The 24,810-nt window shown below is 50.6% G+C and overlaps 1 protein-coding gene and 1 non-coding gene across 4 annotated transcripts in view; one reads left to right on the top strand and one right to left on the bottom strand.

Moving 5' to 3' along the window:
- KIAA0556 (KIAA0556 ortholog) overlaps positions 1-24,810 on the top strand; it is a 230,123-nt gene that overhangs the window by 196,994 nt on the left and 8,319 nt on the right. For all 3 annotated transcript variants that reach the window (XM_027526515.1, XM_027526514.1, XM_027526513.1), the window contains 6 exons: positions 1-726; positions 1,765-1,970; positions 4,584-4,662; positions 12,823-13,000; positions 20,070-20,235; positions 23,473-23,630. In XM_027526515.1, coding sequence (XP_027382316.1) covers positions 1-726; positions 1,765-1,970; positions 4,584-4,662; positions 12,823-13,000; positions 20,070-20,235; positions 23,473-23,630 — 1,513 coding nt within the window. The remainder of the gene's footprint in view (positions 727-1,764; positions 1,971-4,583; positions 4,663-12,822; positions 13,001-20,069; positions 20,236-23,472; positions 23,631-24,810) is intronic.
- TRNAG-CCC lies at positions 2,652-2,724 on the bottom strand. The gene has a single exon. It is a non-coding gene; the product is annotated as a tRNA-Gly (tRNA).

Here is a 24,810-nt window from a genome sequence, read left to right as displayed (position 1 = left end):
AAGGCGCCTGGTCCACCCGGATGCCGCCACGGCCCCGGTGGCACAGCGAGCCGGAGCACACCTTGCACGAATCGTGGGACTCCCTCACGGCCTTCGACCGCTCCCACCGGGGACGCATCTCTAACATGGAATTCCAGGGCGATATCCTGGACGAGTTCCTACAGCAGCAGAAAAGCAGCCGGCAGAGCGACCAGCCACCCCCCTGGAAGGAGGAGAAGCCGGAGCCCGTGAAAGGGCAGGACCACGGCTCCCCTGAGGCAGACGACGGGGGTGACTTCAAAATCCCCGTCCTGCCCTATGGACAGCACCTGGTCATCGACATCAAGTCCACGTGGGGGGACAGGCACTACGTTGGCCTCAACGGGATAGAAATATTCAGTTCCAAGGGGGAGCCGGTGAGAATCGAGAACATTCAAGCCGATCCCCCGGACATCAATATCTTACCAGCCTACGGGAGAGACCCCCGTGTGGTCAGCAACCTCATCGATGGGGTAAACAGGACCCAGGACGACATGCACGTCTGGCTGGCCCCCTTCACGCCTGGCAAGTCCCACTCCATCTCCATGGACTTCCTGCAGCCTTGCCAGGTCGCCCTGATCAGGATCTGGAATTACAATAAATCACGGATCCATTCTTTCCGGGGCGTGAAGGACATCACGATGCTGTTAGACGCGCAATGCATCTTTAAGGGAGAAATTGCCAAGGCCTCTGGAACCCTGACGGGAGGTATGGTATGGCTGTAAGAGTGTTCTTGAAGCTCCTACCCACTACTCGCTGAGGCTCTGAGGAGAAACTAACTTAGTGTCTGGCCAGTGACAGATAGATCCCTCTGCTTTCCTAGACCCGGCCCTCTCCTTGCCTTTTGCAGAGGGGTGTGCAAGAGCTGGTCTTACTGCGATGCCTGCTCTGGGTACCAGCCTTGCTCAGCTTCCTAGGGCCTGAGTCTGACCAGGGGATTCCTTCCATAAGTGACTGATGGAGAGAGTGTTCTTGGGAGAACCTGTAGGACAGGGAGGGATGTAGGATGTGGAAGGGTTGGAAGAGAAGCTAGGAAGGAAGCTTTTTCAGGGGAAGCCCAGCCTCAGCCTGATCCCAAGGGGAGCTCAGGAGTGTAAATTTCAGCATTTGTCCTGCCTTATGGCAAAGCAGCAAGGCTTTGGAACCCCCAGGCTCCCCTGGCGGGGGACATAACTCCCACACCCTTCAGGCAAGGCCCCCTGCAAGGACCAGCGAAAGATCTGTGTGGAGCACCAGCAGGATCAGCTTCCGCGCCTCGTGGGTGCCTGTGCAACATCCCTTATTTCATGACAGATCACAGTGATCCTCATTAGATTGTGCTAAGGCGCTCAGCCGTGTCTGACTCTTTAGGACTCCCTGGACCATAGCCCGCCAGGCTCCTCGGTCCATGGGATTCTCCAAGCAAGAATACTCGAGTGGGTTGCCATGCCCTTCTCCAGGGAATCTTCCCAACCCAGGGATGGAACCCGGGTCTCCCGCATTGCAGGCAGATTCTTTACTGTCTGAACCCCCAGGGAAGCCACCCTCATTAGATTAGGTGCCTTCATTAAATCTGTATGGTTCTTACAATCCCTGAATTCCATTTGCAAAGATGTAAAGAAGAATAAGGCTCAGTTACTCAAATCAAAACCTGTTAGTAGGTTGGAATTTTCCTAGCCCAAAGATTGATGGATTTAGGTTCCCAATCTGCTCCTCGTTGCGATGTGGGATGAGCTGACTCTTGCATCTTCCCGGTCCCCCTGTCAGCTCCAGAGCACTTTGGCGACACGATCTTATTCACGACCGACGATGATATCCTTGAGGCCATATTCTGCTCCGATGAGACGTTTGACCTGGACGTGGAGAGCCTGTGCAGCCTGCAGAGCGAGGAGGCCCTGCAGAGGCCCAGCACGGCCGATGGCCAGGGGGAGGAGAGGCCGCACACCCAGGCCGGCTCGTGGGCTGACGACCAGGTAGGACTGGTGGCGAGGGGAGCGGTGTGGGAGCAGCGGGGACGGCACCCAGATAGATTTCTGCTCCTGACTCAGAGTAGAGCAGGAGGGATGAAGATGGATGTCCCGTAAGCTGCTGGCACTCCTGTTTTGACATTTCCCATTTTTCTGCTTCATTTTTTGTGCTGTGTGTCGTATTTCATTCTCTAATTTTTTTTTTTTTTAACCAAAGTGAAGAAAGTATTCAAATTTTAATCAAAGCTGGGGAAATCAGTTCTGTGTCATCTCTGTAATTTAGAGGTTGGCAGTCTCAGGGGAGTTTTTGCTTTGGGTTGTGTTTTGATCACTCACTGTTGTTTTTGATGGAAGGGCTGCAAATGCTTTTAATAGGCAGACTTGAGAATTAAAATAATGACGATCCTGGCAGTCACTTCTTGGGCACATATCGTGATCAGTCGTGGAGCACTTGTCTTGGTGTTTAACCCTCCTCACAGCCCTTGGAGTAGAGATGATTAATAATATCCCTATTGAAGAAACCAAGGCTCAGACAGGCTAAGGGACCTATCCAGGGACACCTCGTAGGGGAGTAACAAGGCTCGAACTTGAATGCAAGACTCTACCAAGTCTGTGCTTTTCTTTTTTCAAATATTTACTTATTTTATTTGGCCAGACCGGGTCTTAGTTGCTGCATGCGGGATCTAGTTCCCCAACCAGGGATCGAACCTGGGCCCCCTGCATTGGGAGTGCAGAGTCCTAGACACTGGACCACCAGAGAAGTCCCAAGTCTGTGCTTTTAATGGACTAATTGAAAATGAAAGATGACCTTCAGGACAATGGTCAGCCCAAGTCAAAGACCAGTGGTCACGGTGAAGAGATGCCAGGGTCTCCAGGGATGTTCTTGAGGCCATAGGAGAAAGAGGACATAGTTAAAGAGGGTGGGGAGAAGAGTGCAATCAACCAACCAGGAACCAAAGACAAAAGGTTCAGCTACAGGAAGGTCACGACCAAGACAGGGCAGTGATACGGCTGTCGACCGCACCGTGTTCACAGGTTGCAGCCTGCAGGGGCCCGCAGAGCACCACGTGAGATGGGGAAGGGGCGAGGAGAGACCCTGTCCTCCCCTCACCAGACAAGCTAGCTCATTGCCAGTGATTGTCCTGATTCTTTCATAGAAAGCCAGAAATCTGGATTGTTACGTAAAATCTCCCCAGTAAAAAAAATGTTGGCCACCAATTCATAGTATTTTCAAACCTTCTGCAGAACATGCCTGCGGTCTGGCTGTGCTGTGCGGGCCTCCAGCTGAGAGAGGGTCTCGAAGCCTTTCACTCACCCACCGTTTTCCACATGGTGAAGTCCCTGCTCAGGGACTCTGATCCAATGGAGTCCTGGGAGGGGCAGAGAGGCATCACTCTCTGCCTAGGGGATAAGGACAGCGAGCTCAGGGAGGTCATGTCAGGGTCACACCCCTAGCAGGGGGCTCACCTAGTGTCCAGGTCTGTCCATCCACCAGGGGGCTTCCTAGGAGGCTCAGGGAGGTCAGGGGATCGGGGAAGGCAAGAGAAGGCACGTGGGCTTTAGGGCAGCAGTGTTCCCGGCGGCCCAAGGCATCAGAGGACAACTTCCGGCAGACAGCCTTCCTCTTGCTCCTCCCCATAGCCAGGCAGGGGCCTGAAGGGGCTGGACTGAGGGGTCATTAGGGTGTCATCAGGTACCCAAACACTGTCCCCACTAAAACTCTAAGATCCGGACAAGTGGCTCCACCTCTCTTTGCATCTCAGCTTTCCTGTCTAGGTCAGGAAGATCTCCTGGAAAAGGGAATAGCTACCCACTCCAGTATTCTTGCCTGGAGAATCCCATGGACAGAGGAACCTGGTGGGCTACAGACCACGGGGTCACAAAGAGTCAGAAATGACTGAGCGACTAACACCTTCCCGTCTGTGAAGAACTATGGGCTCTTCTACCCTGATTTACAGTGCAGAGATCTAATGCGAGAAGTTTACGGTTACACAGAGACCAAGGAGCAGGATTGTGGTGGCCCACTCTGTCTGTAGACCAGGGGTTCTTTATCTGCCTGCCCATGGGAATCGTGGGAAGGTTTAAAAAATGCAGATGCAGGAGGACTTCCCTGGCGGTCCCGTGGTTAAGACTCCACACTGAAAATGCAGGAGGCATGAGTTCGATCCCTAGTTGGAGAACTGCATGCCATGCGGAGCAGCCAAAAGATTTTTTTTTAATGCAGATGCACAGTCCCCAGGGTTGAGAACCGTTCTGTATGTTTGAATTCTTTCTCCTCCTTCCCTCCATCCCTCCCTCCCGATCTCTCTCTCTCTCCCTCCTTCTTCCAGCTCACTGGATAAACTAGATACAGTCCTTCCCTGGTCCAGAAAATCTGATCACCTGAGCTGATTAGTGTCCAACACCTCCCCTAACAGTTAAGAGCTTCTGGCAAAGACATCAAATGCAGGAGGGTTTCTGGGCCAGTCACGGGGCTCCCACCAAGGCAGAAAACAAAACACCGGAAAAGACACCGGGACTTACCTGGGGCATGGGGTGGGCAGCAGTAGCTGGAAGAATGGCCAGTGAGTATCACTAGAATCACCCCTTCCCTCTGCTTCTCCCCCACCCTGTGTGCAGGGCCTGGAGCCAGAGCTGCCCCCCAGTCCCCCTGTCCCTGATGTCACCACACCAGAGCCGGGCATCTACCACGGCATCTGTGAGTACCTGGGGCAGTGTTGCAAGAAGGAGGACCTTCGGGGGTCGGGGGTGGGGAGGTAGTCATGGCAGCTTGGGACAGGGTTTCCCGGGACAGTGGAGGAGATTGTACCGTGTTCAGAGACACCAGGCCCTGGGACAAGTCAGGGCTGAAACCAGCTGGTGCTGGGCTCATTGGCTTTGGCAGGGCTGCAGCCCTTCAGAGGAGGGGTCCTCCTGGCAGTGTGCCCTCCCAGAGGGCCACACACAGACATCTGATGTGTTAGCTGCAGCCCTGACCCCAGAGTCAGTGGGAGCCCCAGAGTTATAGAGCAAGAAGACATAAGAGCTGGAGAGACCTGGGCATCTGTCCATCCAGGGTTCAAGTTGCCCCTTCAGACTGGGCCGCAGAGCAGATGCTGGAGCAGAGGAAGCCTGCATCCTCCCAGCTCCAGCTGGGGTCAGGCATCAGGAGTACCGGCCCAGGTGCCCACTCTTCTAAAAAGTCAGAAATCTGGATTTTTTATGTGAAGTTTCCAGGTTTTTAAATGTTGGTGACTAATTTTATAAAAATGTAAAAACAGCCTATGAGCCAAACATAACACACATGTGTTTGCCCAGCCGGCTGCTGGCTGGTGGTCTCTGGGCAGATCCCGTATGGGTTTTGCTGTGTCTGTTCTCTGTCCTCGGCCCGTGTGCCCCTCGGGCCAGGTCCTCTCTGACTCGGCACATGTCCCCCACCTCTGCCTGAGTCCTCGGGGACCCTTGGGCCCCGGTCCCACTGTCTGTGGTCTCTGCCTCCTGTTCCCTGTTCACAAGGCTCTGCCAGCTTGCTCGCTGCCACCTCCCCTCCTGCTCTTTCTTGCCCCCTGTGCCCGCCATCCACCTCCAGTCATCTTCTGAGAGGAAGAGATGCGCCATGCCATCGTCACGCCCCCTCCCCACCTCCCCACCATCATCTCCAGAACGGAGCCTTAAGGTGTCAGAGTTTAGCCTCCTCTTTGCTCCGCTCCTCCCCGCCCCATCTCCTGAGCCCCTGCCCCCGCAAGCTTCCGTGCAGGCCATGCCCACCTGGTGTGCCCTTGCTCTCCGTCTCTGCCCTTTAAAAGGATGTCGACTGCCACTGTCTGGGTCCCCAAGAAGCAGCCTCTGAGATGATGGAGTTTACTGGGGCGTGCTCTTGGGGGAGGGTAGGAAGCAGGGCTGGGCACAGAGAACTGGGCCACGGGGCAATCACACCAAGGCCTCTGCCAGCCTGCAGGGAGCTCAAAGGCCCCTTGGAGTCATCTTGAGTAAGGGGGCTGGGCCTTTACACGCCTGTGTTAATAGGCCACCTTATACAGGCTGGGGAGGGGCAACGCCAAGTGTAGGCACAGTGGGGGGTCGGCAACACTCCCAGTCCTGAAGTGTCACCCCTGGGGGTGGGAGGCGGGATCTGGGGGGTGTCCCACACTGCCCACCACACCCCCTTCTTAAGGCCTTGCTGTGACCCGCTCCCATCTCCGTGGTGCCCAGTGAGAATTCAGCTCCCCCTCCTTCATTCCACAAGCACAAATCACCACTGAGAAGAGAAGAAGAAGCCTTCCCTTTGAATCCTCAGCCCCTTACTTTCCAGAACTCTCTCTCAATTACTTTGGGACTTAGGGACAACCGAGTAATTTGAAAGCCAACCCAATGTAAGCCAAGGCCCAGTTTGAGGCTTGGTTTCATCCCCCATCCAGGCCCTGTGTTGGGGCTTTCCCTGCCTTCTCTCACTTCCAGCTCTTATTCTCCCCATTTTCCAGATGAAGTTAGGAAACTGAGGCTCCAAGAGATGGAGAAAGCCACCTGGGGTCACACAGCTAGTATGAGGTCAAGGACGGGACTGAGTCTATCTGAATCCACAGTCCAGGTCCTCACCACTCAATACACTCCAGAGAGGTTTTTGGGAAGAGTCAGCATCTCATGAAACTGGGAGACAGCAGTCATTTCTGGTTTAGTCTGGGCTCCCCTAGGTTGGTCAGGATTTGGGGTGGGGAGCTGGGGATAAGGGAAATTGAATTCAAACTGAGTTAAGCAAAACAGGAAATTTCTTAGCTTATGTAGCTAAAAGGGCTTCCCAGTGGCTTAGTGATAAAGAATTTGCCTGCAGTACAGGAGGCGGAGGAGACAATCTGTGGGTCGGGAAGATCCCCGGAGAAGGAAATGACAACCCACTCCAGTATTCTTGCCTGAAGAATCGCATGGACAGAGGAGCCCGGCAGGCTGCAGTCCATGGGGTCGCAAAGCATCGGCTGTAACAGAGCACACACTCGTGCATGTAACCAGGAAGGTCAGGGGTTGCTAGTTTTCCACACTGTTGGATCCAGGTGTGCAAATGATGTCATTTCTGCCCCATTTCTCGGTCTCTCGTCTGTCTCCCATTCAGACCCTATCCACGTGGGAGCTCCTTGAAGCTCCACCCTGTAATCCCAGGTAAAAGAGCTTTTGTTTCCCCGCAAGTCCAACAGTGTTCCTGGAATGTCTGCTGACCTGGCTCACGTGCCCATGCTTAACCAATCACTGTGGCTTACCTCGGTGGGAAGGGAAAGAATGGGATGGAAAACATGGATTGGCCTGGCCTGGGTCAGAGGCCCATCTTTAGAGCCAAGAGTTGGGAGTCAGCCACCCTGATGGTGCTTCAGAGGAGGCTAGAGTGCCGTAACCAGAAGAAGGAAGGAAGGAAGGCCAGCCAGAAGCATCCAGTGTCCCCTCCATCTGATGATTTCCTCCAAAGATGCTGTCTGTAAATGTTTTTCCTGCTGAACCAGCTTCTGACCTTTCTCAGAAATGTTATTTCAGTGCCCTGGGAGTTTTGCCCTGGAGTAGAGCTCCCAGACCTTTTTGCTACAAGAAAAGCGTAATTTCTCTGTGTCTCTACTCAGCAGGATGGCAGAAGAACCTGCTGCCCAAGGACCCTCTGCCCACTTTGAGACCTGTGATTTCCAAAGCTGCCTTCTCTGAACCTTTGGCTTTTTCCTCCCTGTATCCCAAATCCTAAATGTGCTCTCCTAGCCCGTGCAAATGAAGAGTGCTTTGATAAAGTGACCCGGGGGGTGCATTGGGGTTGGTAAATACGGCCCATCCTATTAATGTTTTGAAAGGAGATATATGACTTGCTAATTTGCAGATGACACTAATTTTAGAAGTTTTGCAAATATCAGCAGTGATGAATAGGAAAGGAGCTGAGAGAGTTGAAACATGGGAGAGAAATAACAAAATTAATTTCCATTTATATAAATACTAATTGATACACCAGAGGAAAATGAATATGGAACATGGATATTAGCTCAAAGAGGAGAGTAATCGCTTTCGCAGCAAACCTAGATTAGATGGTATCTGAGTGCATCTCAGAGCCGACTCATCAGAAAAGACCCTGATTCAGGAGAAGGAGGCGGCAGAGGATGAGATGGTTAGGGAGCATCACTGACTCAGTGGGCATGAATCTGAACAAACACCGGGAGATAGTGAAGGACAGGGGAGCCTGGCGTGCTGCAGTCCGTGGAGTTGCAGAGTCGGGTATGACTTAGCAGTGGAACGACAGCAGTGCCTCTTGCCAGGCAAACAAAGTCAGGGCGGCTTGGGAGAGTCCGGGCACTTGTTTCAAGAGGGAGGTGGCCTTTCTCCCTCACAGGGAGCCCCCTGATCTAAGTCGGCTCCCTGCTGCCCTCCAGGCCTTCTCCATCTAAGGAATGTGGTGCCCGCAGCTGCTCTGCCCCTTGGGTCAGGAACGTTTTCTCTTTCCCTCAATTCCATCCAGGCCATTGAGAGTCCTGGCACTGCTGTCTGTCAGTCTGTCCACCTTGTCCCGGCCACAGGGATCACAACAGCGTCCTCCCTGGCCTCCTTATGGAGTCCAGCCCCAGTGAGCTTTCCAAGACACTGGTCAGATCGTGGCACCTCTCTGCTCCCAGATCTAAGCCTCCCCATTGAAGAGAAGAAAATCCAGACCTCCTGACATGATCTAGCCCCCCACCTGCCCTTCTGATCTCATTTTCCTCCACCTTCTCCCTCGGTCACTTAGTTCCAACCACAAATCAAATGTGTTCCCATCCCAGGGCCTTTACCGTTTCTGTCCTCTCAGCCTAGAATGTTCTTCCAGAAATGCTACAGGATAGCGGCCTCCTTCTCATCACCCAGGTCTCAGTTTGAACGTCACCTCCTCCGAGAGGTCCTCGTGACTACCCCCCCACCCCTGCCTAGTCACTCCCTATCCCATCCCATCCACTTTTTCCCATGGTATTCATCGCTCTGTGGAACTATCTAATTTATTTTTGTTGTTGTTGTTGTTGTTATGTGTTCATTGTCTGTCTTCACTGCAATGGAAGCTCTTAGAGAGATTTTGCTGTGTATTGATATTTAGCCCTGAATCTCCAGTGCCAAGAACAGGGCTCGGTTCCGTTGCTGTACAGACCCCATAGACTGCAGCACGCCAGGCTTCCCTGTCCATCACCAACGCCAGGAGCTTGCTCACACTTAGGTCCATTGAGCTGGTGATGCCAGCCAACCATCTCATCCTCTGTTGTCCCCTTCTCATCCTGCCTTTAATCCTTCCCAGCATCTGGGTCTTTCCCAAGGAGTCAGTTTTTCACATCAGGTGGCCAGAGTATTGGAGCTTCAGCTTCAGCATCCATCCTTCCAATGAATATTCATGAGAACCCCATGAACAGTATGCAAAGCACTTGTTACATTAGTGGCAATAAATATTTGTTTACCATTGGCTGTGATTTTGGTGAAACTCAAACGATTGTATTTTGATTCATTTACCTCCAGGTATCTACTAAACATGTACTCTTCAATCATTTTTTTTTTTTAAAGCCTTAAATGACCATCTGTTTTCAGATACTGTTCTAGGATCTGGGAATAAAACAGTGAACACTGTCAACAGAGTTCCTGCCCTCAGGGAGCTTCCATCTAAGTGGGAAAGACTGATGAAAATAAATAAGCAAAATAATAAGCAAATCAATGAAAATAAAGAAGCAAATCAATGTAGAACATCTCGTTGGATGACAGAAAATAAAGCAGAATAAGAGTTTTGAGAGCGATGGGGAGGGTGCTATTTGAGCTCAGATGATTAGGCAGGGCCTCTCTGAGGAGATGACAATTGAACAATGAATATTCATTGGAAGGACTGATGCTGAAGCTGAAGCTCCAGTCCTTTGGCCACCTGATTCGATGAGCTGAGTGATGGAAGAAGACCCCGATGCTGGGAAAGATGGAGGGCAGGAGGAGAAGGGGGCAACAGAGGATGAAACGGTTGGATGGCATCACGGACTCAATGGACATGAGTTTGAGCAAACTCCAGGAGATAGTGAAAGACAGGGAAACCTTGTGTGCTGCAGTTCATGGGTCACAAAGAGTCGGGCACGACTTGGCAACTGAACAACAGCAGCTAAGGGTTTTGAGAGAGACGGGGGAGGGAGCTATTTGAGTTCAGGCGGTTAGGCAGGGCCCCTGGGCTTCCCTGGTGGCTCAGATGGTAGAGAATGTGCCTCCCCTGCAGGAGACCCAGACTCCATCCCTGGGTCAGGAAGACCCCCTGGAGACGGCAATGGCTACCCGCTCTAGTATTCTTGCCTGGAGAATTCCATGAAGAAAGGAAACTGGCAGGCTACAGTCCTGTGGTGTCACAAAGAGTTGGATGCAACTAACACTCTCTTTCTCTGAGGAGATAATTGAACATGAATGTATCAGTTAGCTTCTGCTGCTAAACAAACCAGCCCCCAATTTAGTGGCCTAACATAATCACCATTAATCATGATTCATCATACTTCAATAGCTTGCTCGGGCGTTTCTTCACATCTAAGCGTAGCTGGCCTCTGTGGTGTCTGCCCTTGTGTCTGCTCAGCTGGCAGATGCACTGGCAGCTGAACAACTAGGATGTCTTCAATTACACAGCCGGCAATTGGGAGGCTGACCCGGCTCTTTCCCGTGGCAAGACTCTCAAGTGTAGAAAGATGGGCCAGAGCTCCCTGCACACGCACTTTACAGATTCTGCTGGTTTCACTCACTTTGGCCAAAGCAAATCACATTGCCCAGACTCAGAGAGTGGAGAAATAGACTCCACTTCTGTATGAGAGAAGCAGCAAGATGACGTGACACAGAGGCAAGGACTCAGAGGGAGGCATCTGTGGCTGTATTGCAGGCTACTGATGCTGTGAGAGGCTGTGATGCATCCACAACCACTCTGGTCACCCATCTGTTTCATCTGCCCCCAAGATGCTCAGAGCTACCTTGGCATCATGAAGAGCAGAGGGATCTGAGGCCGAGTTATGAAACGTATGTTGGAAATGACAAGAGAGAAAGCCATATTCCAGGGTGGTTTTCTGCTTTGGCCTCACTTCCTGGCCACAGAGATATCTTCAACCTCCCTGAGCTTCTGCCTCCTCATCTGAGCTGATGTGCGTGGAATGCCATGAATCCAGGCTTCCTTCTTCCAGTGCTACGGTGCTGGCATTCTGTAACAGTTGCAACAAGTGTGACTCTTTGGAACACAGCCACCCAGAAGAGCTCTAAAGTAGGCCCCCAATTCTCCAAGGGTAGAAGAGGTCACTGGACTTGGGACTGCTGACGGGAGACCGTTAGGGAAGAGAAGTTCCAGCCAGATACCAGACAGAGATTCATTCACTTTGAGCTTTCTGGGCAAATGAATGACTTACCTGGGAAGTTTTGCCTTGGGACCACAGAAATTCACTCCTAAATGCTCCCTGATGATCCCATGGTTAAGAATCCGCCCTGCAATGCAGGAGACTCGGGTTTGATCCCACATGCCATGGAACAGCTAAGCCCACATGCCACAGCTAGAGTTTGTGCACTGCAATGAAAGATCCCGCATGATGCAATGAAGATCCTGCGTGCTCCAACCAAGACCCGACACAGCCAAATAAATAAATATGCTTTTTAAGAAATGCTCCCTGATGGAGCAGGGGTGGAACAAGGGCAAAAGAATGGGGGCATCACTTTGGATCACTTCCTTTCCCTTGAATCCATGTGAATCCTCGTGATAGTGGCCAATTTGCATAAAGTATCCATTTCCGACCTTATGGCTTACTGGTGCAGCCACCTCCATGTAGTTAGTTATTTAATCTTTCCACCTGTACTGGGATCCTACTATGTGGCAGGTACTGTGCCTGGCTCTGGGGGCACCATGATCTAACAAAACTGATGGGATTTCTGCCCTCAAGGAACTCACCATCTGACAGGCCAGATGGAAATTTACCAAAGAGTCCCAAGCTCACCATGGTGATCAGGGCACAGAAGGGGACATTCACAGTGGCATGCAGGCTGAGAATGGAGGCTTGATGTGGTCAGAGAAGTTGGGAGGGCTTACCTGAGGAAGTAAGCTGGGATCTGAGGGATGGGCACAAGTTAGCCTAGGCCGTGTGAGTTCAGGAGTGAGGAAACGGCATGTGCAAAGGCCCTGTGGTGAGAGACAGCATTGTGAACGTGAGGGATGGAAAGGCCATCAGGGTGGCCCCAGGGATCCTGGGCACAAGATGAGATTAAAGAAGTAGACAGAATCCAGATGGCAGGGATGCTGGTTGAGCAGCATGGGAAGCTATGCTAGGGTGCTAATCATGGGGTGGGCAACGTGACTGATGAGTGGAGAAAGGACCTAAGGCTGTGTGCAGGGCTAACCCACACAGGTCCATTCATCCTGCAGACATTTCTTGAGTATCAGCAGTGACCCAGGCCCAAGGGCTACTGAGAAGAAAGGCAGAGCCTACCCTGAAGGCCCTTTCATTCAAGTCTGAGTTTTCCAGCTGGTAGAATACGGAGTCTGAAATCAGTTCTCTTGCCACCTCCGTCTTAGGTTGTCTTTGTTCAATCGCTCAGTCGTGTCCAGTGCTTTGCAAGCCCATGGACTACAGCACGCCAGGCTTCCCTGTCCCTCACTATCTCCCGGAGCTGACTCAAACTCATGTCCATGAGTCAGTGATGCCATCCAGCCATCTCATCCTCTGTCATTCACTTCTCTTCTCACCTTCAATCTTTCCCAGCATCAGGGTCTTCTCCAGTGAGTCAGCTCTTCACATCAGGTGGCCAGAGTATTGGAGCTTCAGCATCAGTCCTTTCAGTGAATATTCAGAGTTGATTTCCTTTAGGATTGGGTACCTCCTGCAGAATCTCTGGTGCTCACTGGACACTTCTCTTCCTGCTGCAGGCCTGCAACTGAATTTTACTGCCTCCTGGGGTGACCTACACTACCTGGGGCTCACCGGCCTGGAGGTGGTGGGGCAGGATGGCCAGGCACTGCCCATCAACCCGCACCAGATCTCTGCCTCCCCCAGAGACTTAAATGACCTCCCTGAGTACACAGACGACTCCCGGACCCTGGACAAGTGAGTGTCTGTAAGAAGCACAAGGTTCATGACAGCAGGGGCTTGGGGACCGGATATGCGTTGTAAATTTCAGACTTAACCATCAGCTGGCATCCCCTGGCATCCCCTATTCCACCTTCTTCCAGCCACCCCAAGGTCTGGGGTCTGCCCATTTTATAGTCAAGGGAAACTGAGGCCCAGGAAAGGGCCACACAGCTGGAAGAGGTAGACAGGATTAGAAGCCAGGCTCTCCTGTTTCCAGACCCAGCTGGGCTTTGTGTTTCCTCCATGGTGCTTGAAGTCCCTGGTGGCTCCCACAATAAAGAATATGCCTGCAATGCAGGAGGTGCAGGAGATGTGGGTTCAATCCCTCAGCTAGGAAGATCCCCTGGAGAGGGGAGTGGCTATCCACTCCAGTATTCTTGCCTGGAAAATCCCATGGGCAGAGGCACCTGGTGGGGTACAGTCCGTGGAGTCACAAAGAGTGTTTGTGACTTTCACTTTACACTTTCATGGTGCTTAGCATGGGGCCCCAAACACGGTAACTGCTTGGTAAGCCTTTGGCTCTGTGTTTAGGCATGAGGGACCCAACCTCTCGGGGGCTGAAAACTTTCCCCTCCCTGAGGCTGGAGATGATGGCTGAAGCTGCACTTTCCTCTGCATTTGTCCAATTTCATAAGCCCAGGTTGAGTCAAGTCAGTAAGAGGACAAGCCTGGACACGGCATTGATCCACAGCGTTCAGGCACCCCTGAACCAGGACAGCTGTCAGGCTTGGGGCCTGCCTGCAGGTGCGAACAAGAAGAGTCTAGGGGAGCCAGAGGGATGAGAATTCAAATCCTGTCTCTGCCCCTTGCCAGCTAGTTTCTTAACTTCTCCAGTTATAATAATCATAATAATAACTGAAATTATAATTGCCATTTTGGGAGCACTTATTAAATGCCAGACACTGGGCTGTGCTAAGCAGGTTATAGATATTCATTCATCTAAATCTCAAACAGCCCTAAGAGGCCCCCACTCTACAGATGGAGAAACTGAGGTACAGAGAGGTACCTCAAAGGTCACCCACATGAGCTGAGTGGCAGAGTCATGATTTGAATATAGGCACGAGGAAGACCAACACCTGTGCATTTAACCACAAAGTTATACTGTCTTCCCCTGCCTCAGTTTCCTTATCAGTAGAATGGGACAGTAATCTGGCTATTGGGCAGAAGGGGGGTTGCCACGTCACCACTGCACCCACTGCCTGGCCCAGAGTGTGTGGGATCAGTGGTGGCCTCCTACCTGCCTTCCTCCAAGGTGCTCCTTAACCGGGGCCATCGCGGCTGCTGCATTGCCCAATCAGGGGCCATCTTGGTGAGTCACACTCTCACAAACTTAGACTGGGAGCCTGTGGTCCCTGCTGCCAATTGTAAAAGTGATCTGCTCATAGCTGGCCTGGCCTCGCTTGTTCATCCACACCCACCCAGTTCCTTCCCCTCCGCCCAGACTATGTTGCAGCAAATCCCAGGTCTGAAAGTATTTCATCTCTGGGTATGTATCGCTAAACAATAAGGACTTAAACCTGATCCAAGTATCATTATTCCACCTAAATGATTAACAGTCCTTTAAATTTGGAGAAGGAAATGGCAACCCATTCCAGCATTCTTGTCTAGAGAATCCCATGGACAGAGGATGCTGGTGGGGTCACAAAGAGTTGGACATGACTGAGTGACTGAGCACTCTTTTAAATTACTAGATATCTAGCATATTTCTCTTTCCCTCATCATCTTTTTTCCCCCTTTTATATCAATTTGTTCCTTGAATTGACATCCAGATATGGTCTATACATTGTGATTGCTTACTGTGTCTCTTTAAAAATTGTTTTTTATAATTCCCTGGCGGTCCAGTGGTTAGGAGTCTGTATTTCCACTGCTGGGGGCCTGGGTTTGATTCCTAGTTGATAGGGAACTAAAATCCTGCAAGCTGAGTGCCATAGGGAAAAAACAAATTTTTTATTTTTAAAATTTATTAAAAAATACTATTGACATATAGTTGATTTACAGTATTGTGTTAGTTTCTGGTATATGGCAAAGTGATCCAGATATGTATACACATATATGTAAATATATGCATATGTATATGTGCTGTGCTAAGTCATTTCTTGTCTGACTGCATGACTATGGACTGTAGCCCACCAGGCTCCTCTGTCCATGAGATTCTCCAGGCAAGAATACTGGAGTGGGTTGCCAGCCCTCCTCCAGGGGATCTTCCTGACCCAGGGATCAAAGCCATGTCTTTTATGTCTCCTGCATTGGCAGGCAGACTATTTACCACTCGCGCCACCTGGGATGCCTGTATAAGCATATACATATATGCATATGCACACACATATATGCATATGTATATGTATATGTATATATAAATTTATGCATATATGGGCTTCCTTGGTGGCTCACATGATAAAGAATCTGCCTGCAATGCAGGAGACCTGGGTTTGATCCCGGGTTGGGAAGATCCCCTGGAGAAGGGAATGGCTACCCACCCCAGTATTCTTGCCTAGAGAATTCCATGGACAGAGGAGTCTGGTGGGCTGTAGTCCATGGGGTCTCAAAGGGTCAGACACAACTGCACAACTAACACACACATATGCATGTATATGTGTATAAAATATGTATATGTATATTCACATTTTGTTTTACACTCTTTTCTGTTAGAGGCTATTAAACAAAATATTGAGTAGAGTTCCCTATACTATACAGTAGGTCCTTGTTGTTTATCTGTTTTATATGTAGTAGGAAAGGGCAACCGGCTCCAGTGTTCTTGCCTGGAGAATCCCAGGGACGGGGGAGCCTGGTGGGCTGCCGTCTATGGGGTCACACAGAGTCGGACACGACTGAAGTCATCAGCAGTGTGTATATGTTAATCCCAAACTCCTAATTTATTTCTCCCCTGCCTCTTTCTTCTTTGGTAACCGTAAGTTTGTTTTCTATGACTGTGAGTCTATTTCTATGTGTTAATAAGTCCTTTGATGGTTGATAGATCACCTAAACCTCTCGTAATCTCTGGGTTCCCTTCCATCTTTTTTCACTTTTTGCTTATAAATGATCTGTAGAAGAAACCAGGGTTTTTGCTCTGTTGAGTCTGGATTTTACTAGATCAGTAAAATCCAGATTACTGGATTTTAAAATTTAAATATTACTGGATTTAAAATCCAGTATTTAAATATTACTGGATTAATATTATACTATATTATACCATATTATAGTATAATATGCATAATACAATATATAATATATTATATAATATATTATATTAATTATATATTATATAATACATTAATATATTGTGTATAATAATTACATTAATATATAAAATATTATTGTATCATATATAATAATTATATTAATATATTATATAATATACTATAATAGTATAGTATGGTATTATGTTATATATATTATATATAATTAATTATTATATATAATTAATAAATATAATATAATAGATATATAATATAACATAATATATCATATATAGTATATATGCTGCTAAGTCGCTTCAGTCATGTCTGACTCTGTGCAACCCCATAGATGGAAGCCCACCAGGCTCCCCCATCCCTGGGATTCTCCAGGCAAGAACGCTGGAGTGGGTTGCCATTTCCTTCTCCAATGCATGAAAGTGAAAAGGGAAAGGGAAGTCGCTGTCCGACTCCCGGCGACCCCATGGACTGCAGCCCACCAGGCTCCTCTGTCCATGGGATTGTCCAGGCAATAGTACTGGAGTGGGGTGCCATTGCCTTCTCCATATTATATATTAGTTATATATATTATTATAATTATATGTTATTATAATAATTATATATATTTATTATATATACTATATACTATACTATACTATTCTATTATACTAACATTATACTAATTATAAAATATTACTGGATTAATTAATATTTAAAATATTACTGGATTTAAAATCCAGATTACTGCATCAGTAAAATCCAGATTTTACTGCATCACTGTAGTATTGTTTAACTTGTTCCTCAAGCTCCTGTATTTCCTGTAATCTGTTCACTAGATCATATTGAGATTTGGCCATTAGGGAAGCCGTAGCTATCAGGTCGTGTATGTTAGTGCACACTTCCTTCGGACTCGTGGGACATCTGGTGGTCAGGCTTTCCGTGACGCTGTTAGCCGACATTTGGAGGTTAGATCTCCTGCTCTTTCAGGGGTTGTGGCACGGTGATAGACTGATCCTATCATTCTTTTTGTTTGTTTTTGTCAGTAAAGGGAAAATTTGCCTCAATTACTTGGTTACTTTGAGGTACAGTTCAAACAGGAAAGACAGTTTGATGCTTGATTCTTTCCCTTTATTTCTTCAGTTTTCAAAAGAGCAAAATTGTTTCTCTAGAATCCTTTAAAACATTTGTTTGCTTTTGACTACCATAAACTCATGGATTTAAATCTCCTGTGTCTGAAGGGTTTCAATCTACTGCAGTTTTTATCCTATGGATGCTCAAACTGATCCCTCTTTGGACACTGGGGGCTCCCGAATCCTTCTGTAAAACAGTCTCTCATAGCTGCCTTCCTTTCTGATATGACAAGAAATCCCAGATTCCTCTTGTACGCGTATTATCCCCGGTATGGGATCAGCCATTTCTCCTAGAAGCCCAGGTTCCTTCTAGTGGGAAATGGTATTTAGAGACCATAGTGTAGCCACTAGGGATGCTCATTGTTACTGGGTCAGTCCTTGTTTCTAGGCTTTTTTGTGGACAGAGCTAGGAAGTACCATTTCTATATTCTTGAGAGTGTCCGTTAGGGAATTCCCTTCACTGTCAGCTCTAAGCACTTCAGCAGGTCTCTCCACACTCAGAACTGGGCAGTAGTTCTTTGGAAGTGGCCCCATTTCTAGGACAGGGAGGTAATTGCTTTTGGAAGGAAACAGAAGGTTCTCTAGTGGTAGACCTCAGCCAGCTTAATTCCACAAACACCCCAGGGTTAAACTGCTGAATTTTCTCAGTTCTAAGATGCCAGCAGTTGTAAGACATACCATCCATCAATTTAATAACAACCTTTTAGAGGAAAAAAAAGAAACATTACCTTCTTGGATGAACACTTGGCTTGTAAGATTTATTCCAAGTCCAAAACTTTAAAATGTTAAAAGGAAAAGCAAAGTTTATCTTAAAATCTAGGAGGGACTTACGTGGCAGTCCAGTGGTTAAGACTTCACCTTCCAGTCTAGGAGGTATGAGTTCGATCCCTGGTTGGGGATCTAAGAGCCCACATGCCTCTCAACTAAAAAACCAAAATGTAAAACAAGCAATATTGTAACAAATTCAATAAAAACTTAAAACAATTAATAATAATAAATTAGATCTAGGAAACATGGCAGCAGCCTGAGGCCCTACCAGGGGCCTCAAAGCTTCAAAGTCACCTGGAAAATGGGATAGCGCGGGGAGGGGGGCCACCCAAGAGGCTGAGAGGTGGGTTCCTATCTCCAGGGCCAGGCCTCTCAGTGGAAGAGAGACCAGGGCTGGGGTCAGGGCTGAGGTGTGCTGGACAGAATCGGAAGGATGAGGCAGGAGAACCAGAAACTGGCCTGGGTGGAAGTGCAGTATGGGCCAGCTGGCGAGCTCTCTTAGAACATGATGGGGCTTCCCCAGTGGCTCAGTGGTAGAGAACCCACCTGCCAATGCAGGGGACACAGGTTAGATCCCTGGTCCGGGAAGATCCCACATACCAAGGAGGAGCTAAGTCGGTGTGCCACGGCTACTAAGCCTGTGCTCTGGAGCCCGGGAGCTGCAACTAGCAAGCCCACAAGCCACAATTACTGAAGCCTGCACCTCTTAGAGCCTGTGCTCTGCAACAAGAGAAGGCACCACAGTGAGAATCCCGCCCACTGCAACTAGAGAGTAGCCCCCGCTCTCCGCAACTAGAGAAAAGCCCGCATAGCAACGGAGACTCAGCACAGCCGAAAATAAAACTAATTTTTAAAAAAAGAACGTGAAGGTGCTGGGGACTCCCGCCCAGTGGTGGGCAGGCTGCCCTGGGCCACCCAGGCTGAGTGACCACAGGCCAGACCACCTCCCTCCAGAGGCACCTGCCCCTTCTCGTACTTGTCCCACGGCGGGAGCTCCCAAGTTCTCCCTGGTGCTTTAGTATCTTTCTCCTCCAGCACAAGGAAGAAGGAATAGAGTTCTTTCCAAATGTACCATAGAGTCAATACAGTATTTTACAGAAAGCTGGGGAAATAGAAATTGTCACTTCCCATCCCCTCTGACAGAAACATATTTTTCATTTTTGGTCATCTCTCTTGGTCCTTGGCCTCATTTTACAACATTAAAGCCAGTGCTCCTGCCATCCCACAGCCTGCCCTTTCGCTTTATCCTTTTCCCATTATCCTTGTGATGATCATCTTCACTACTGTTTGATGTACTGAACGTTTCCCTCTTTTGAGATCTTTCAGGGTTGGTTTGTTTGTTGCTAATGTAAGTAATATCTAGGTACAGATGGCTTTCTGACATGCTGAATAAACTTTTCTTAGGAGGAAAAATTCTAGAAGTGGGACCACTGGGTTAAAGAGTCCTGAAAAATAATACATGCCCCACCCCCATCCTTTTTTAAAACCTTGATGATCGCTTCACTGTACCTTTAACAGCATCTAAGTGTTAGTCGCTCGGTCATTTCCAACTCTTTGCGACCCGGTGGCCTGTAGCCCACCAGGATCCTTGGTCCATGGGATTTCCCAGGCAAGAATACTGGAGTGGGTTGCCATTTCCTTCTCCAGGGGATCTTCCCGATCCAGGGATCCAACCCAGTCTCCCACATTGCAGGCAGATTCTTTACCATCTGAGCCACCAGAGAATCCCTTTAATAGCACAGGCTGTTGTCTCCCCCAGTTTCTTGTTTTGTCTAACTTCACAGATAAGTGATGACTCCTCACTGTTGCTTTGATTAGTCTCACCTCCCCTTCATGAGCCTGATCCAGCCAGGCTCATGCCAGGTAGGGGCGGCCGTCGTGGTGGGGAGAGGAGTGGGTGCCAACCCCACGCTGTGAGTTCTCCCTGCTGACCGGACTGCCCTCAGCTCTCCCTGCCCTCCCCACTGAGCGCAGGTTAATTGATGGAGCCAACATCACGATGGAGGATGAGCATATGTGGCTGATCCCCTTCTCGCCGGGGCTGGACCACGTGGTCACGATCCGCTTCGACAGAGCCGAAAGCATCGCAGGCCTTCGCTTCTGGAACTACAATAAATCTCCCGAGGACACCTATCGAGGGGTAAGCCGGGGAACAGCGGCCGCGCTCGGTCCCCTGTCAGGGAAACAGCGCCTTGATGAATGGCTGGTGTGGCTGCCGGAGAGGAGCGTAAATCCTCCAGAACTTTCCACATGGAGCTGGGGGAGGTTACCGCCGGGGAGCGAGAGAGCTGCTGCCGTTTCCTTCTTCTGCAAACAGCAAATGCAGGCGAAAGAGCCCAGGGCAGACTCGGGGAACTGCAGCGCCTCGTGGCCTCTGGGGACTCAGGGGTCCTCAGCGGCGCCCCCGTCCACAGTGCCTAGTTGCAGAGCCCTGGTTCCCTGAGAGCTTTGGGAACCACGTCTGGGCTGAGGGCTTCTCACACCTTTGTCATTTCACTGGACCCGCATCCCAGCCTCTGGGAGGCAGGTGTTATTACCCCCGTCTTTCAGGATATTGAAAACTGAGGTTCAGAAAGGCCCAGGCACTCACCCAAGGTCACACAGCTAGAGGCCCCGTCCCCGTGTGCCCGGCTTGGTTGCCCACACTCTGATTTCCACGGGGTGGAAAAGCAGAGGCCTCTGTTGGCTTGTGGAAAAGAGTTATCAGGAGGTGCCCCCTTTCATGGGCTTTTCTGCCCGGTGTGCCCATGAACCGTGAGACAGTTGTCCCCTCCCACTACATAGACGTGATGATGACCAGGTCACCTAAAGGTCGGCAATGCAGTTAAGACCCTAAAGTCACCAGGCGCTGCGTCTGAGTCTGTGTGACCATTGGCGCGTGGCCTGCCTTCTCTGGACCTCAGTTTCCTTGTCTGTGAAAGGAAGAGGAGAAGGACACCTGCCTCTACCCCACAGAGGTTGACAAGGCCAGGACCTGGCCTGTGAGGCTGCCCTGAGCCCAGGTCTGGGCTCCTCACCACTTCCAGGTCCTCAAGATGCTGGTCATTTATCACAGCAGAATGATCAGTCCCCCTTCCACCATGCCCACCCCGCCCCTAACCTCCTTCAGGAGCCTTGGCTCCCCTGAGCATGCAATTTATAAACCCCCCGCCTGAGGCTGCCCTGGTGTCTTTGTAAGCATGCTCTCGGGTCAAGCGCGTATAAAATGTCAGCTATATTGGCATTAAAAAACATTCTTCTGCCTCAACTTGTGCCTCTGGGCCTTGCTCTTCCCTTGAGTGAATCCATCGGTCCAGTTGAGCTTCCACGATGCTAGATTTACCGCCTGGAAATGCTGGGCCTGGGGCCCCTCTTCCCAGGTGTGGCCCCCACCAGCTGCAGTACCAGTGACGAGTGGCCACCGTTGGGGGGTGGGCACCATCTGAGAGGGTGCAACCGGGCCGCAGTGGGATGGAAACTCTGGCCCCCTCCCTCCCTCCCTAGGAAAGGGTGCCTCAGATGCCTACCCCACAAGGCACTCCTGGGCACCCTGGCTCCGGGCCCCTGGCATGAGGTTAGAGCCAAGCCTGGCACTCCGGGAGGTGGGCTCCACACCCCTCCAGTGTGTCCTTGGGCAAATCGTTGGCCTCTCTGAACTCTAGGTTCCTTCACTGTAAGATGGAGATGATAATTAAAGCTCCCCCTGAGGGAACGAATGGGGGGCTGGAGAAGTCAGGGATGCTTCCTGGAGGAGGTGGTGGTTCTAGAAGAAGGACAAGGGCTTCCTGGGCCTCGGCTTCACTTCAGGTGGCTTTCTCCACCGGGCAAACCCTGGCAGTGCTAGACTACATCCTGCCTGCTCCAAGTCCAGCAGAAGAGAGAACTCCTCTTTGCAAGCAAGCCAGCAAAACCCCAGGAGCCATGCCGATTGTTCTAGTCGAGTTCCATCTCTCTGAACCAATCACATGGCTAAGGGGTGACAATTCTCCATCCGGCCAGGCCTGGGGCCTGGGCAGGAACCTTGAGGAAAGCAGAGTGGAGGTAGAGTGACAGCTTTGGGGTTGCCACATCCAGCCGTGCCTGGAGCTAGAGCCCCTCTAACACCTTCTAGGTGTATGCACCCTGTGACTGACTAGGAAGGGAAAGTGAAAGTCACTCAGTTGTGTCCGACTCTTTGCGACCCCATGGACTATACAGCATGGAATTCTCGAGGCCAGAATACTGGAGTGGGTAGCCTTTCCCTTCTCCAGGGGATCTTCCCAACCCAGCAGTCAAACAGAGTCTCCTGCATTGTAGGCAGATTCTTTACAAGCTGAGCTACCAGGGAAGCCCTGACTGACTATGGAGACCCCCTAACTGCTGAAGGAATGAAGGGCCCCCAGGTACATTGTAATCATGAGACCCAAGTCAGGGCCCCTTTCTTTCTGCACAGAGAAGCCTCTCTGTGTCTCCCAGGGGTGAAACGCCATCAGTTTGGTCGGCAGTGGTCCGTTCTGCTAACCATGAAGGAGCCCTGACTCCCCTTCTCTGCTCACGTATTATTACTGCTGCCCAGGGGACCAGAGCTGAGCCACCTCAGACCCGGCTGTTAGGCTCTGACATTGAATGGCTGGTTGCAGCCATCCGGCTGGCAAGATCTGGCCTAGAACAGGGGGACGTGTTAGCCCACATCCAATCAATTCAGCCAGGTCTCAGTAAACACCTACTGTGTGCCGGGCCCTAAGGTGGATGTAGAGATAATCCAGCCAGGGTCTGCCATCAGGGAGCCCAGAAACCACCCAGGACATAGCTATGGGGTGCATGCCCTTAACAGGATGGGCCAAGGGCTCAAGAAGGAAAATCAGGAAGGAGTCCACTTCTGTTCCGGGGAAAGGGCTAGGAGAGGAGAGGAGGTGTGAATCGGGGGTGGAGAAGGATGATCTAGGAAAATACTGGCCCACTGTGTGCCAGGCACTGTTCTGTTTTGGAGACTTTATGTAAGTTAGCTCCTCACTGAGCCCATTTAACAGATGAGGAAAATTGAGGCAGAGGGGTCAAATAACTTGCACAGCTACTCACGGTGGATCCCAGAGCAGCTGAGTCCATGCCCTTGACGACCCCAGCCCTCTGCAGCTGAGTAGACCAGAGAAGGCCCATATGTGTCCTCCGTGGCAGGGGCCTCACCCACCTGCTCCTCTGCTGTCTGCCCAGGCGCCTGGCACAGAGTAGGGATGGCAATTGGCAAGGAGCCCCCTGACCAGGTGGGGTCTGGTCTGGGAGGAAGGCCTGGGGGGTTCTGTGAAGGCCCTCGGTCGTAAATGGCAGCCACCAGGACCTCCAGCCACATCAGCGCTCACCAGCCTCCTCACACCGGCTCCTTCTCTTCAGCCTTGTTTTTTTTTTTTTTTTCGTGTGCTAGGCCAAGATCGTCCACGTCTCCCTGGATGGCCTGTGCGTCTCCCCTCCCGAGGGCTTCCTCATCCGGAAGGGACCGGGCAACTGCCACTTTGACTTTGCTCAAGAAATCCTCTTTGTGGACTACCTGCAGGCCCGACCGTTGCCCCCGCCAGCCCAGAGGTGAGTGGAGCGGCTCCCCAGACGGTCCTTCCCAGCCTACGGGCCCTGGCTTTGCATCAGGCTCTGAAGCGTGTACCTAAAGCGCTTTGAAGTGATGATCAAACACATTGCTTTTCAACTTGGCCAGTTTTCTAAAGCTTAGCCAAGCCTCTCCGGAAGCCTGGGGATGTACCCACCTTGTCTGGGGATGTTTGGGTTTCTCACAGTCTTGGGTGTTTGAGATTTTAAATGCTTCATTGGGCTTCCTGCTGGGGAAAGAGGCTCCAGGCTGCCTAGATTCCAGAAACGCCCGCTGGCCCATTCGTCGAGGGGCCTCCTTCGTCTCGTTTCTGTGTTCCTGATTTAGAAAGACTCAGAGAGGAAAACGGAGCCTAACATTTCATGGATTCACTGGGATTGCTTGGCCCCAGTCTCAGCTGCTTTAAGTTGCTAACAATTTGTAAATGCCACGTTAAGTTTACTCATTTAAACCCCCTGATGTCCAAATACCAGAGGCCAAGCTCTCGAAACAAAATGAGTTTCCCTCTACTGTAGCTGGCATCACTCCTGGGGCCAGATACTGGAAATAGTCACTTAATTACAACATTGCCCTTGAAATTGAAGAAAGCAGGCCAGAGCCAGAAGTCACTGGCGGTAGGCCAGGGAGAGAAGCCCTGCAGGGAGGAATCTGGGGGAGGAGAGAGGCTCCCTCCTGGGTGCCTGCTCTGAGCCAGATGCTTTGTATTCATCCTTCAGATAATCCTTTCAACCATCTTTGAAGCAGGGGTTGTTATGCCCATTTCACAGATGTGGGAACTGAGGCCCAGGCTAGTGAAACCACTTGCTCAGGATCCACGAAGCCAAAGCCTGCAGGGCTCTCCCCACCTCCCAGCCTCTTCTCCCTGCCTGTCTCCTATCCCAGCCCACACCCCCGACTGGCTGCTTTTTGGAGCAAACACCAACTGCCCAGCTCCTTCCCACCAGCCTTTGCTCTGGGTGCTGTTCATCTTGGAAGGCTCAGCTCTGACTCTTCCCATGGCTGCTTTCTCCTTAGCTCAGACATCACGTCCCTGACCACCGCCTGGGGTAGTAACCTGCCCGCTCCCAGCACCACAATCCGTGGGTCCATCATGGGTCTCAGCTCTTAGCATTGAGTGGACTTAACCTTGTTCATGAAGGGACTGAGGTCGAATGGAATGGT

The sequence above is a fragment of the Bos indicus x Bos taurus genome, chromosome 25 (assembly GCF_003369695.1).
Source record: "Bos indicus x Bos taurus breed Angus x Brahman F1 hybrid chromosome 25, Bos_hybrid_MaternalHap_v2.0, whole genome shotgun sequence".
Classification (NCBI taxonomy): Eukaryota; Metazoa; Chordata; class Mammalia; order Artiodactyla; family Bovidae; genus Bos; species Bos indicus x Bos taurus.
The sequence above is the reverse complement of the archived record's forward strand: the minus strand, read 5'-3'. Positions and strand labels throughout refer to the sequence as shown.